General features: G+C 32.9%; 3 protein-coding genes across 3 annotated transcripts; all 3 read right to left on the bottom strand.

Moving 5' to 3' along the window:
- Positions 1-880: 880 nt before the first annotated feature.
- LOC130991457 (uncharacterized) lies at positions 881-1,580 on the bottom strand. Its single transcript, XM_057915695.1, has one exon. The coding sequence runs from the start codon at positions 1,543-1,545 to the stop codon at positions 1,090-1,092; it is 456 nt and encodes a 151-aa protein (XP_057771678.1). The 5' UTR covers positions 1,546-1,580; the 3' UTR covers positions 881-1,089.
- Positions 1,581-2,451: 871 nt separating this feature from the next.
- On the bottom strand, positions 2,452-4,819 carry LOC130991456 (uncharacterized). Its single transcript, XM_057915694.1, has 3 exons — positions 4,068-4,819; positions 3,714-3,863; positions 2,452-2,984 (listed from the first exon to the last, which is right to left on the bottom strand). Exons 1-3 carry the CDS (start codon positions 4,692-4,694, stop codon positions 2,691-2,693), a joined length of 1,071 nt encoding a protein of 356 aa, XP_057771677.1. The 5' UTR covers positions 4,695-4,819; the 3' UTR covers positions 2,452-2,690.
- Positions 4,820-8,960: 4,141 nt separating this feature from the next.
- On the bottom strand, positions 8,961-9,688 carry LOC130991455 (uncharacterized). The gene has a single exon (XM_057915693.1). It carries the CDS (start codon positions 9,439-9,441, stop codon positions 9,115-9,117), a length of 327 nt encoding a protein of 108 aa, XP_057771676.1. The 5' UTR covers positions 9,442-9,688; the 3' UTR covers positions 8,961-9,114.
- Positions 9,689-12,702: the final 3,014 nt, after the last annotated feature.

The raw sequence follows: 12,702 nt of genomic DNA, 5'->3' as shown, positions 1-12,702 counted from the left end.
TAGTGAATATGGGTGCTGCATCATTTACTTTATTGATCAACAATTTAGATGTCGAATCCAATATGATTGTATCAATTAAATTCGAGTAATTTAACATTAATGCATGTTGATAAGTTGTCCATGTAGTATTTATTTTCAAGATTCGCGAATGATAATTAGGTAAATTGATGCAATCAGATTAATTTGTATGATTTCCATCTACTATATCGGACTTTTTCTTTGAATATATTGTTCATTCAAATAAATAATAGACTTTTGAGTTCACTTCAAATTAAATCAGCAGATTAAATTTGGAAGAAAATTCGTGTCCTTATTCTTCTCACACAAAAGTAAGAAAAACAATCGGTGTCCTTAATCCCTCAATTGTCGCACATATTAATAGAAGTTCACTATAGTAGAAAAAGAAAAAAAATAGAAGTTCAATATCTATCTATCTATCTATCTATCTATATATATATAGAAGTTTCATGGAGAATATTAAATATTTAAAAATGGAGAATGCGTGAGGAAACGACGAACAAATCTATAATTTATATGAACAAATCAATGTATCGTATGAACAAGTATTTTGATCTGGATTCGAATTAAGTATAGTTTCCAAATTTTAGAGTCCTTTAAAAATGATATGAAATTATGTTTAACTTTTAGGAACTTTAAACTTTGCAGAAACAAAAGTTTCGAGAAATCGAAAAATTGAATGAACTTATAGTTTTGAATTGCGTGCATAATGAAGCAGATAGGAATTTATTGTCAATCTGTGATCTAAAACATGTAATTGTGATATTTGGAATATCAATCTGGATGCTATATATATCAGCAACGATTTGAGGGTAAAAATTCGTCGAATGCAAAATTTAAAAAAAAATACAAAATTCAGGTATTTATAAGCATATTTTAAAGTTGAATTGCAAAATAAAAAATTGAGAAAAATTGGATTATTTACATGCCAAAATTCCTATAAAATAGGATATAGTATAGGGTTATATATACTAGTTACAAAGTACAAACCCTTTGTGTGGTTGGAGTCTTATATAAAGATCTCTCTTCAAAATTTAAAAGCAATCCACATTAAAATAAAAACAAGAATTTTCATGCAAACCCCATTTTACGAGCGTTGAAGTTGTGTGGAAGAAATGGAGACTTATACACATTAGGCAAGAGTCTCTTGTCACCTCCCTTGGGCACCGTCACGACGAGCTTCCCCTCGGCGAACGCCGCCGTGGCCAGCTCCGGCAGAGCCGCCGACGGCAGCCGGAACCTCCACGTGTCAAGCTCCAACTTGTCCAAGAACAGCTCAACGCCGCAACTAAGCTTGTGATGATCATTCCTAACCACAATCTTCACCACACCGGGATGAATCTCCACCGCGTGAGCCCTCACGCCGCCACGGCCAACGACGGCCTTGCTCTTCACGACGAATCGGAAGAAATCGGGGCCCTCCTCCACCGCCACGTCGGCGTCCGACCGGAAAGGCAGCTCCAAGACTTTGCCGAAAACGTGAGGCAATTTTCTGAGCTTTTTGTGGGAATTAATATTTAGTTCCATTTTTGTGAGGAGTTGAGCTATGTGGAAGCTGGAAATATATAGAGAATATATCAGAATAAATATATATATTTTGGGGATTAAAAAAATTAATGGGTGGTGAAAAATGAAGATGTGGAATCATTTAAAGGTGTGGTTTGGGATAGAGGCTTGTTTTTCAAGTTTGATGAAGATTAGGTCACATATAATATGTGTTCATGTACGATGAATATATACATGTGTCGATCGTCACATAAAAAAAAAGTAGAAGAGAGAAGATATATTCGAATATCTCAGTATATTAAAATTGTTGTTTGTTTGGTTGTTTTCTTTTTGTAAAATTCCCCTTCATCTATAGAATCTCTTTATTTAAGTAGGAGTAGTATATATATTCAAATTTAAACCATACATTTTGTTCATACGGCACATAAAAAAAACGATATAGACAGAGTCTTCTAGTACCAAAATGGCGGAGGAATAAAAATTATAGGCAAAACATACAAGTGTATCGGTAAATTTCACACACATATTTGTATTTAACTATATGCAAAATCAAAACAGTAAGCAGTGAGCGCCTAATAGGTGAACGTCGAGTCGCCTCTTCGCAAAAACGGGTCGAGAACTGCACCCGGCGTGCGCCGAGTCTGGGTGGGCGGCTGCTAGGTTGCCCGGGTAATATATTAATAATATCCATGCATATTTATGTGCAACATTATGCATAAATATGGTGAGAAATGAGAATAGATCTAAAAGTGAGATATTAAAATCCTATGACCGATGTTTAATCGAATTAATCATGACATATTCAATTAATGAATAAATTAATAAAATACATGAATAGTCATTCTCACTTGGTTTCGAAGAGGGCAAAAACTTCACCACATTAACTGAATACAACTATTTGTGCACTACAAGACATTTATTCATGGATTTCATCAATTTATTTGTTATTTATTTCTCACGAAAGATAAAAATCACCAGATCTCAACCTTTAATAAATCTCTACATCAATTATTACTAACCACCATCTAAAGACAGGACGAGAACAACAGAAGAAAATAACACCTGCAACAAAATCCTATTTCTTCTACAATGAAGAAATTGCTAAACATCCAATGATCCAAAGCTTCTCATAAGTAATGAGAAGAATTGTACTGTTAAAGACATCCTTAAGTAGGTGCAGGGGTGGTTCGTCCGGCCCGCCTTCTAAAATCCCAACGACGGCCAAAACTAGCAGATCGCAGCCAGAATTCTTGCCCCAATTTTCCCAACTCCCTTGTCAGCCTCAACTTCAAGAACTTCAGTGTAGCAGAAACCGGGCTTGCGTTTTCCAGTAGAAAGCTCTGTCTGTACTCCAGAATCCATGTGTTTGGATCAAACTGTACGACAGACGAGCTCCACTTTTCTTGCACCCACGAACTATTTGCTGTCCGAACAAAAAAACCAGCTTTGCCACCAGACCACTGCAAACAAAACGATTCACAATTAATGACGATTCTTGAAAATATGTCCGCATAAATTGATCTTGTGTTGGTTCAAGATTAGCAACCAGCAGAAGACAACTAAAATCTAATAGTGGTAACAGAGTTTTCCAAGAAAAAGAAACAAATTTTCTATTTACACAAAAAAAATTCTGCAATGAACTGTTAAGTAATGACAGTCAATGAGAGTGCAAGACATAGCAAACTAAGATTTTGAACTCTCCTTTCACACTTCCAAGTTGCATAAACCTTCTGATAGGTCGAAAGAAAGCAATAAATGTCGTTACAAATGAGTATCGGTCACTTATAGGGCCAAGAATATGATGAAACTCCGTCCTTCAACAAATTTGCAGCTTCCTCCAATCACTATCAGTTAAATTTGTGAACTTCCTATTTCTATATAAACATACTGGAAATCTATATTAGATGCAGCTTTACCAAAAGAAATGCTTTAGAAAGCCTATGAATACGCAAGCTCACTAAACTGTATAGTTGATCGATTCCAACAACTCTACACCACAGCGAGTTAAGTCCATTTTTAAGACATCAGCAAAGCTCGTCTATGCTTAGCAGTTAGCACACTTGGTGAAAGCTACACTACTTCAATGGAAATAACTAGATGAACCAAGCACAAACAATCAAACAAGAAGACGACGTGGAAAATGCATAGGTAGCATAGCTTGCAAACTGATCGATTTTGGAACTACTTACTTCAGTAACTCTTCCGGTTATAATGCTGAATGATCTCGAAGAATATTCTGCAGTAAGCAATCCAGCAGTCTGCAATGGCCATCCCCAAATGCTTACCTCCTCTGCCATTGATTCATACAACACGCACCGCGAATTCAGCAACAAACCATCCTAAGATACATGTCGTGATCCAACTAAAAATACTCAGAAACTCATCTAATATTATTCAATCCCTCACATCAGACACAGAGATTTCTTGCACATGATAACAAAATTATACACAAATCTATTTTGCTTCAAATTTCACAAAATTGGGCAAAAACATACGCAAATAGGAGCAGATAAAGGATTAATTATTCAATTCTGCTAACTAACCTGACTGATTTTCCACACAGAATTAGCAGAATTGCAGCTTGAAACCCTAATTCCCACAAACCCTTGCAGTTCATTCTTCAAGAACATGAACCTCCCATTCAGATCCTCATGAACCCCTGAATTCCCAGCCATATTCTCCACCAATTCCGGCCACAATTGACTCTTCAAAACCCCTGAAATCATCCATGAAAACCCACACTCCACGCCGTAAACCACAATCAAGAAGAAAAGTAACCTCACAATGAATCCCTCACACTTGAATTCCCCTTTTCTCCTTCCCACCTTCTCCCCAGAATTCGCACTTGCCGGCGGAATCTCCGTCGAGACATCAGCTGACGATGCGAAAGGAACGGGGCTTCTCCGAATTTTGGGCCTTGCAACGGAGAGCTGCGTGAGCGAACTCCTCTGAGCACTCTGCGGCATCAAATCAAGAGTGGCGTTGAAGCTTGCAATGCAAATCTCGCAGTTGCAATTCGCGTCTTTTTTGCATCCCGGAAAATAGGAATTTTCTCTTGTTTCTGAGGGATTGTTTCCGATTGCTGTGGTGGTGGATTTTGGCGAGGAATTTGGAGTGAAGATCACTGTTTTCATGGTTTCTTCGAGATCTTTGGTTGCTCGAACAATCATTTTTGTGGTTTAAGGATTTTGAGTTTGTAAATTTAGGATCTTGATTGGGAATTTTCTTGAGAATTTATCGAAGTCGCATTTTTTGAAATTTGAACACAACGGTCGGGTTGGATGGGCATTGAACTTTTGGCAAATTTATGTTTTATTTAGAGCTAATAATATTTTTTAATAAATTAACAATTAAACAATGAAATTTAAAAGATTGGTATTTTTGAAACTATACATTAAATGTTAAGACAATATTCTATTTCATAAATTTGGTGACAATAAAGCTTTAAAAGCTACTGAAAAAATATGCAGTTACATAGAAGGAATATAATGGTATGAATTATAAATGCTACGAATTCAGTATTTCCAACTAGCTTGACTCGTATTTTTCTTCGAGCTGTGCCAACTATATTGAATCATTTTCTCATATGAAAAAAATTAGGGCAAAATAAGGAAATGTTAACCGTTAAATTCTACAATTAATTGGGTTAGCCTACTTATTCTATTTTTCTTTTAATTTCTCTCACATCTAATCATTTATTCACTTTATTATCAATACACTACACTGAATACTAGTAGCTTCTTAAATATCGTATCAAAAAAAAGTGTCTCAAATGGATCTTATGTAGTGGTAAAAAACACACCATGTTGTGCATCAAATGCAGCCATTTATGCATGAAACGTACAATAATTTGGCAAAATTTATTTATTTTCTAGTACTCCCCCATCCCAAAAAAATAGGACACGTAAACTAAAAAATGTAGATAAAATAAATGAAAAGAGAGATAGAATAGTAAAAAATTAAGAAAGATGTAAAGTAAGAGAGAAACAGAGATAGTATATAAAGTAAAATTATTTTTATTTTTGGGTTGGAATATTATAAATGGATTGTCTAAAAAGAAAATTTGGGACGTTATTATTGGGACGGTTGGAGTATTATTTTAGAATTTATCGGAGTAACTTTTTTATGTGACAACTGATTAGAATTTATCTTGCTGTATATTCAAGCAAGTTGTTTGGTAAATGCAAGAAAGGCCTAACCCAACAATTATCATTTGTTTAATTATTCAACTATTTATCATAATCTAGACATTGATTTAGTACATTTCTGCACTCAATCAATTGAATCTGTGCCAAACAGAGCCTTCTCCACTATCGTAAGCTCCAACAAAATACTGCCCGAAAAAAAAATAAACATCACCTTTCCTTATCAGAAATAAATGAAACATTTAAAGCATGATATTGTGAAGAGCATCAAATTATGTGAACAAAACGTCAAATTTACTCCAAACAAGCCCTAAACGAGCGGCTGGTAATCTACCAATAAAAATAAGTGGTGCAAAAATTCAAGGAAAAAAAAAAAGGGAACAAATCCTATAGAAAAGTTATTCCTATTGACCTATTGTTGTGGTTGTAAAGTAACATCTTGAATCACCATCGTTTATTTATTTACTTTTTCCTTTTTCTTTTAACACCCGATGAGTGAGGGATTAGGCAGACCCCCTACCTGTAATTAAATCATCAACCAGTGTCCCAGGCATAATGTTGCCCAAGAGTGACAGAATCCAACAAAAACCACAAATAAAAACATAAGGCAGACATAACAGAACCGTACAAGGATATAGCCCAAAAGTGACTACATCCAGAAGACAAAGAAAATAAAATAAAAAAGAAAAAAAGTCAAATCAAACAAGCTATCAACATAAAAACTAAATCTAAAGTTAGGATAACCAATCTGGTCATCCTAACCAGAGCAAGAAAATGACGAGGGACCGAGAAGCAATAGAAAGTAGTCAACGTCTGAACCTGATGCCCTCTCCTCGCCATAAAATCAGTAGGCCGGTTTCTCTCGCGATTGATATGAGTGAAACGAATCCGCATATAAAATATAGTCAACGTCTGAACCTGATCACCATCGTTTATTTTTGTTATTCTTATTTTAAGTCTTAATCTCAATAAAGTGCTATATATAAAATGTAACGTTTGGGGGAATCAAACTAGTTGTGGCATGCATGACATGAAATGAATGAATAATTCATTTGTAAAGTGTAAAATGGTATATTCACTTTTGAATGGATTGTGAGCTTTTTCATAAAGGCATAGTAAATAATACATGTGGCCATGATTTTTAGTATAGTAGTTTGGTCCGAGAAGCCGCAGACTGTCACGTTGTAGATAATGTATGCCTTTAAAAGACCAAACATGTGTAGTGAAAATGTAAAATTTATGTTTGTAGTAAAACCATGACTATATATCTATTTATATTATTATGATATTGTACTATTATTAGCACTTATTTGATATTCATGTTTGGAAATTAAATAATTAAAAAAAAGTAAGATAAGAAATGTCAATGAAGCATAATTCAAGTGGCAAAACTAACTCATTTGTGAGAGATCTTGAGTTCAATCTCGTCTGGCGCCTCCGTGCCCGTGTAGATTTTAAAACTTTGATAATTAAACAAATCCCCAAATACAATTAGGACGGTTTTTGAGTGGAAATTAAGTGTTAAGTAATCAGCACTATTGTGGAGCAGATAGACCTACTAATTGGCCCATAATTATGGTTAATCAACTGCCACTTTCCAGAGTGCATCATTAGAAGAAATCAATCTTTTATAAACTGCACATTATAATATAAGATTTGATTGGCCTAAATATATAACATATGCACTCCCAACTGCTACCATTTAATTGCACTTGATGCAATTGATTTTTTATTTATTACAAAAAAAGTATTGATTATTTATTACATAAGTTATCTGCACGTAGATGAGACGTACATCACAAAAAGATGAGAAATAATCGTATATAATTATATAATTAAATAAATTATCTGTATATAGATGAGATCTCTACATCATAAAAAGATAAGAAATAATCGTATGCATGTGGGGCCACTACTCACACAAAGAGTTTTGTGGAAAAAATTAATCATACATAGACAGAAATATCATTGAATTACAATGTTTAAGTATATAAAATTGTATATTAGCACCTATTTATACATGAAATAATTAAATATTGATCCTCACATGCTGAAAACAGTTGAGCTCTCTTGAATTGGTTACGTTTACGGTTGCTTTCTCGGAAACAATAAAATCATCAACTCAAACTGTGAGTTAGTTGGGTTTGCTGACATTTAATTATTGCCTTTTTTGACCAAGTCACTTAACTAACAACTTAAAATATATACACACACAATTTTTATTCATTTCTCCAATTCAATAGAAATGAAGAAGATCAAAACCAGATTTTATTACGTAAGCATAGCAAACTTTGACCATTTCAGTATCTGATTTTTCGATTTCATTTACCTCATTTTTTGTTAGTATTTTTTAATTAAATTACCTTTTTTATACTCACTCATCTCCGTCCCCAAAAACGGTATATTTATTACTCCCTTCGTCCACAAATGAACACTCATTTGTAAACGGCACGAGTTTTAAAAAATATATGGAGTGTAATGTGAATAGTTTAAGGGTCTCACTTTTTGAGTGTATTATTAAAAGATGTGTAGGGTAAACTTGCCAAAAATGGAAATGAGTACTCATTTTATGGACGGACGAAAAAGGAAATATGGGTACTCATTTCGTGGACGGATGAAGTATTATTTTCTTCTATTTATAAAGAGCATACCCTTTTATTTTTGGAGTTCTGACAATTAAATTCACGAACTAATCCGAAATTGTAATTTTAACATGACTATTGAACTGTGACAAATTAAATTACCATTTTTTTAATTTTTATGATTTTATTCCTTCAATTTTTTTTCGATCACTGAAGTGGTTAATTGGAGTTTACATGAATTAATAAAGACAATGTCGTTTTTGTGAAGCCTAAATGATGTTGTATCCTGTATCTGCGCTCTAATTTTCAATATTCAACACTTTTGCTGCAAAGTGCAAACACCATCGCAATATGAAAATTATGTGGTGAACTAATTCACATAAACTCCAACTCAACAATTCCGTTGTCGAGAAAAAAATTAGGGGACGAAATCGTAAAAAATGAAAAAAATGATTATTTAATTCACCACACGTTAATTTTGGTGTATTCGTTTCTTCATTCAATTTTAGTGAACCTTTTTTCACATTTTATACTTATCTTTTAATTCTACCATACAATCTTCGTGAACGAAAAGATTAATTTAATGCTATAAAATTAGATTCTCTCTCTCCTTCCCCTTTTTTTCCCTCTCTCCAAACAGAATCTCACTCCTCAAAATCAAGCTAATAAACCAATACGATGAAAACAATTAATAGACGAAAAAAAAAAATGAAACTAATTAACCAGTTAAAATAAAAACCAAAAACCGAATCGGCTGTACAAACAAGGCAGCGATCAAAGGAAAAAAAAAAGAAAAAAATTATTCCTAAAATTCGAAAATAAGAAATGAGAGAATCTAATGAGTCATCATCGCCTCCTGCTACCTAGTAATATCCGAAAGTGGAGTCATCTCCGACCTGCGACGTGGTGGGCGGCAGGGCGGCGGAGCGGCGGCGCAGCATCTGGCGCATGCCGTCGGCGACGCGGACGGCGGGGTTGGATTTGTACTTGCGGCAGAAGGTCATGTGAGCTCTGACAGCTTCATCCATGGCGGATTCCTTCTTCCCTCTGCTCACCTCATCCCTCACCGCCTCCGAGCACAATCCGCACAGCCATTTCCCTTCGAACTTTCCCTTCACCTCCTTTATATACTCTTCTGTGCACTCCTCCTTCAGCCCGCAGCACTCGCACTTCACCACTTCTATGTCCATTCTCTCTCTCTCTCTCTCTCACTTGATCATGTGTGTAGTATTGTGTTGTGAATTCACTTTTCTTCTGTTTTTTTGATTTGGGGTTTTAATTTTTTTAGATTTGAGGGAGAAGGAGAGGGAGAGAGGTTTTGTTATGGAATATGTTGGAATTTAGAAAGAAGGAGGAGTTGGAGAAGAGGAGAGAAGTTATAGTAGGGAGGGAGGGAAAGCTGCCATAATTTTCTCCATGTTCTAAGGGACATTGGGCAGTGGAATGTGAAACAATGTGGGCCCCCCTTTCTTTTCTTTTAGCATTTTCTATACTAATTTACTACTTCTTCCGTTTCATCTCACTTGACCTAGTTTCTTTCTTTTCGACGAGGATATTAAATAAAATAAGATTGCAATGTAAAGTAAAGTAAAAGTATGTTAGATCATATTTATTGTAGTGCAAATTTATTACTTAAAAAAAAATAGATCAAGTCGGGTGGGACGGTCCGAGAAGAAACTAGGTCAAGTGAAATAGGACGGATGGAGTATTAATATATTGTGTTGTTAATTTTGCCGACACTATATATTAAGTGCTTGGTCTGTTCGTGAAATTGTAGTGTAATTTGAAGGATACGAGTTTTAATAAATCATCGACAATTATTTATAAGGTGGAGAAAGAAATTTATTCAAATTGATGTGTTAAATGATTGTTTTTTTTTTTTTGATAGGTAATGGGTGTGAATAAAATTTAAAATATAAGCGATAGTTTCAGAAAAGGAAATAGTACAAATTACGTGGATGGACGAAAATAATATTAAAACTATAATTTTCGTGGATAAATTAAATAATATATAATGATTAATTTTAATGAGAATGGTCATATATTATGATAATGAGAATTGATATGAATAAGAAGTAGTAGTATATAGTGTTCAATAAATTGCCGATAATGCATGAATAATCATTGAAATTTGAGTTCGAATTCTAAGGGGTTCAAAAATTTCATCGATTAACTGAATTGCAGCTACTGATGCATTATAAGTAATTTATTCAATATTATATACTAATTTATTCGTCATTTTCATTTCTCATAGAAATAATTATTCTTAGTAACGTAACCTCTGTATATAGGGAGAGAATTTTGCTAGTCATGTCTCGTATTTTATATCGCATTAGAAATGCTGCAAACATTGTACTATCTTATAATACATTGATAGGATTCTTCTCGTGAGATTGGATTTTTACCGTCTTATTTATATTGTCGCATTTCTTTTGAATAGTACGTTACTTAAACTTTCGTAACTGCGTAACATATTAATATTGATTTTAAAAAAATAGAAAATGAAATATAATTCACAAAATAAAAACTTGATAGTGATTGAACATACATCCCCTTGATGAAATAAATAATGTGAACATGAATTATATTTGTAATAAAGCACGAGCATGAGAAACGGAATCATGACTTCTTGCTTGCGAAGTTGCGAGAGCCTATATATAGTGTGTTTCTTTTTTCTCTTTTTTCTCTCTTTTACCAGCAATAAATACAATCTCGTTTTGATTTCAAAAAAAAAAAAAAAAAAAAAAACAACAACAACAACAACAACATTATTTAAAAATCCATCTTTTACAATTTCATATTGAAAAATATAGCATGGAATGAGTCAAATATAGAGTGATAATTACTGAACTATTGATTTAATTTGATTTTGCTATCAATCGTGATTACGGTCGAATTTAATGCTGGCATGACAAGACGATTAATAATTGGCGAAGAAAGTAATTATGTTTGTGATGACACATTGCATCCACTATTTGAAAGTGTGCAAAATCATATTATTCGACGAGTCATGTCAGCAGTTAATGTAATCGAAATCTCGATTGATAGCAAAATCAAATTAAATCAATAGTTGAATATATAATTGTCCTACTATATTTTAAAATTTATGTGCAAAATTAGAATTTTATGAAAATTTAATAGACAATCTATACTAATAGAAAAGTGCATTGGGCCTAATTAAAATGTAGATTTATTCAGACTATATATTTTATTTTAAGGTTAATTTTACAAGAATATATTAGTTTATTAAATAATTCCTGCATAGAAAGTTTTTGAAATCGCACGTTGAGCAGATTTTCTGCCCCAACCAGATGAAAATTATTGAGACATATTTTCACAGCTTAAAAGCTTATTTTGTTAACAAAATATCAAGAGAATTTATAGTCTCTTAAACAGCTTTTGTGAAAATATGCATAAATTTTATGAAAGTTTATTTTGTTAACAAAATTATTGAGACATATTTTGTTAACACTCAACCATCCAACTATGCATAAACAATCTCTTTTTCCTTTGACCAATATTTATTAAGTCCCTTTTCTCCCTTATTCCTTAATTACACGTGTTTACATTTTATCGAATAATCTTCCTTTCTCTTTTCCAATAGATAAGAATGCCATAAATTATTTACTTAAAGTTGGCTTTTCAGTTCCTTATTCTAAAACAATTTTTTTTATTTTACAATACTTTCTTCGTTTCTAAAACACATATTTATATTTTTCTTATTAGTTTCAAAAATATATACCTATTTTTTTATTTATTTTTATACAAATATATTACACACAACTCACTCACAATAAAAATAGGATCCTTATTCCACTTACACATGCGCAATCAATTTCTTAAAAATTTATGTCATTTTCAAATAGGCATGTATTTTAAAGACACGTGAAATATTTTTTTGTTTTCCAGAAAAGCCAAAAGAGTATTATTCTAAATGATATTTACCGTAAAATACATAAACTTTCAATAAATTCTGGTCTTTCCCTTAACCTTTAAATTTGAAAAAAAATACACTATGTTTCGATTTTATTTTATTTTTTCAATTTTTCCCACAGGTCTGAAATACACCCAAATAAAAGTTGATTTTAGGGAATTTGACTTAGATTTTTTGATACTTAAGCGTGAAGCGATGATAAAGGTGTCATAATAAAATCGATGTACCTGTAAATTGAAAATTCCTCACGGTTACATATCAAAAAATCTAAGCCAAAAGCCCTAAAGTCAGCTTATATTTGGGGGTATTTCATACCGTGGGAAAAATCAGAAAAAATATTGAAAGATGATGTATTTTTTTTTTCCAAATTTTAAAGATCATAAAAAAAATCAAAATTTATTAAAAGTTCGTGTATTTCACGCCAAATATCCCTCTTCTAAAATAGTTAACTTTATAAATTTTCAACTATTTCATGTCATATTTAATGTATGAAGAGCCAAGTGTATGATTGGGCAAT

Source organism: Salvia miltiorrhiza, chromosome 7 (genome assembly GCF_028751815.1).
Source record: "Salvia miltiorrhiza cultivar Shanhuang (shh) chromosome 7, IMPLAD_Smil_shh, whole genome shotgun sequence".
NCBI classification, from domain to species: domain Eukaryota; kingdom Viridiplantae; phylum Streptophyta; class Magnoliopsida; order Lamiales; family Lamiaceae; genus Salvia; species Salvia miltiorrhiza.
The sequence above is the reverse complement of the archived record's forward strand: the minus strand, read 5'-3'. Positions and strand labels throughout refer to the sequence as shown.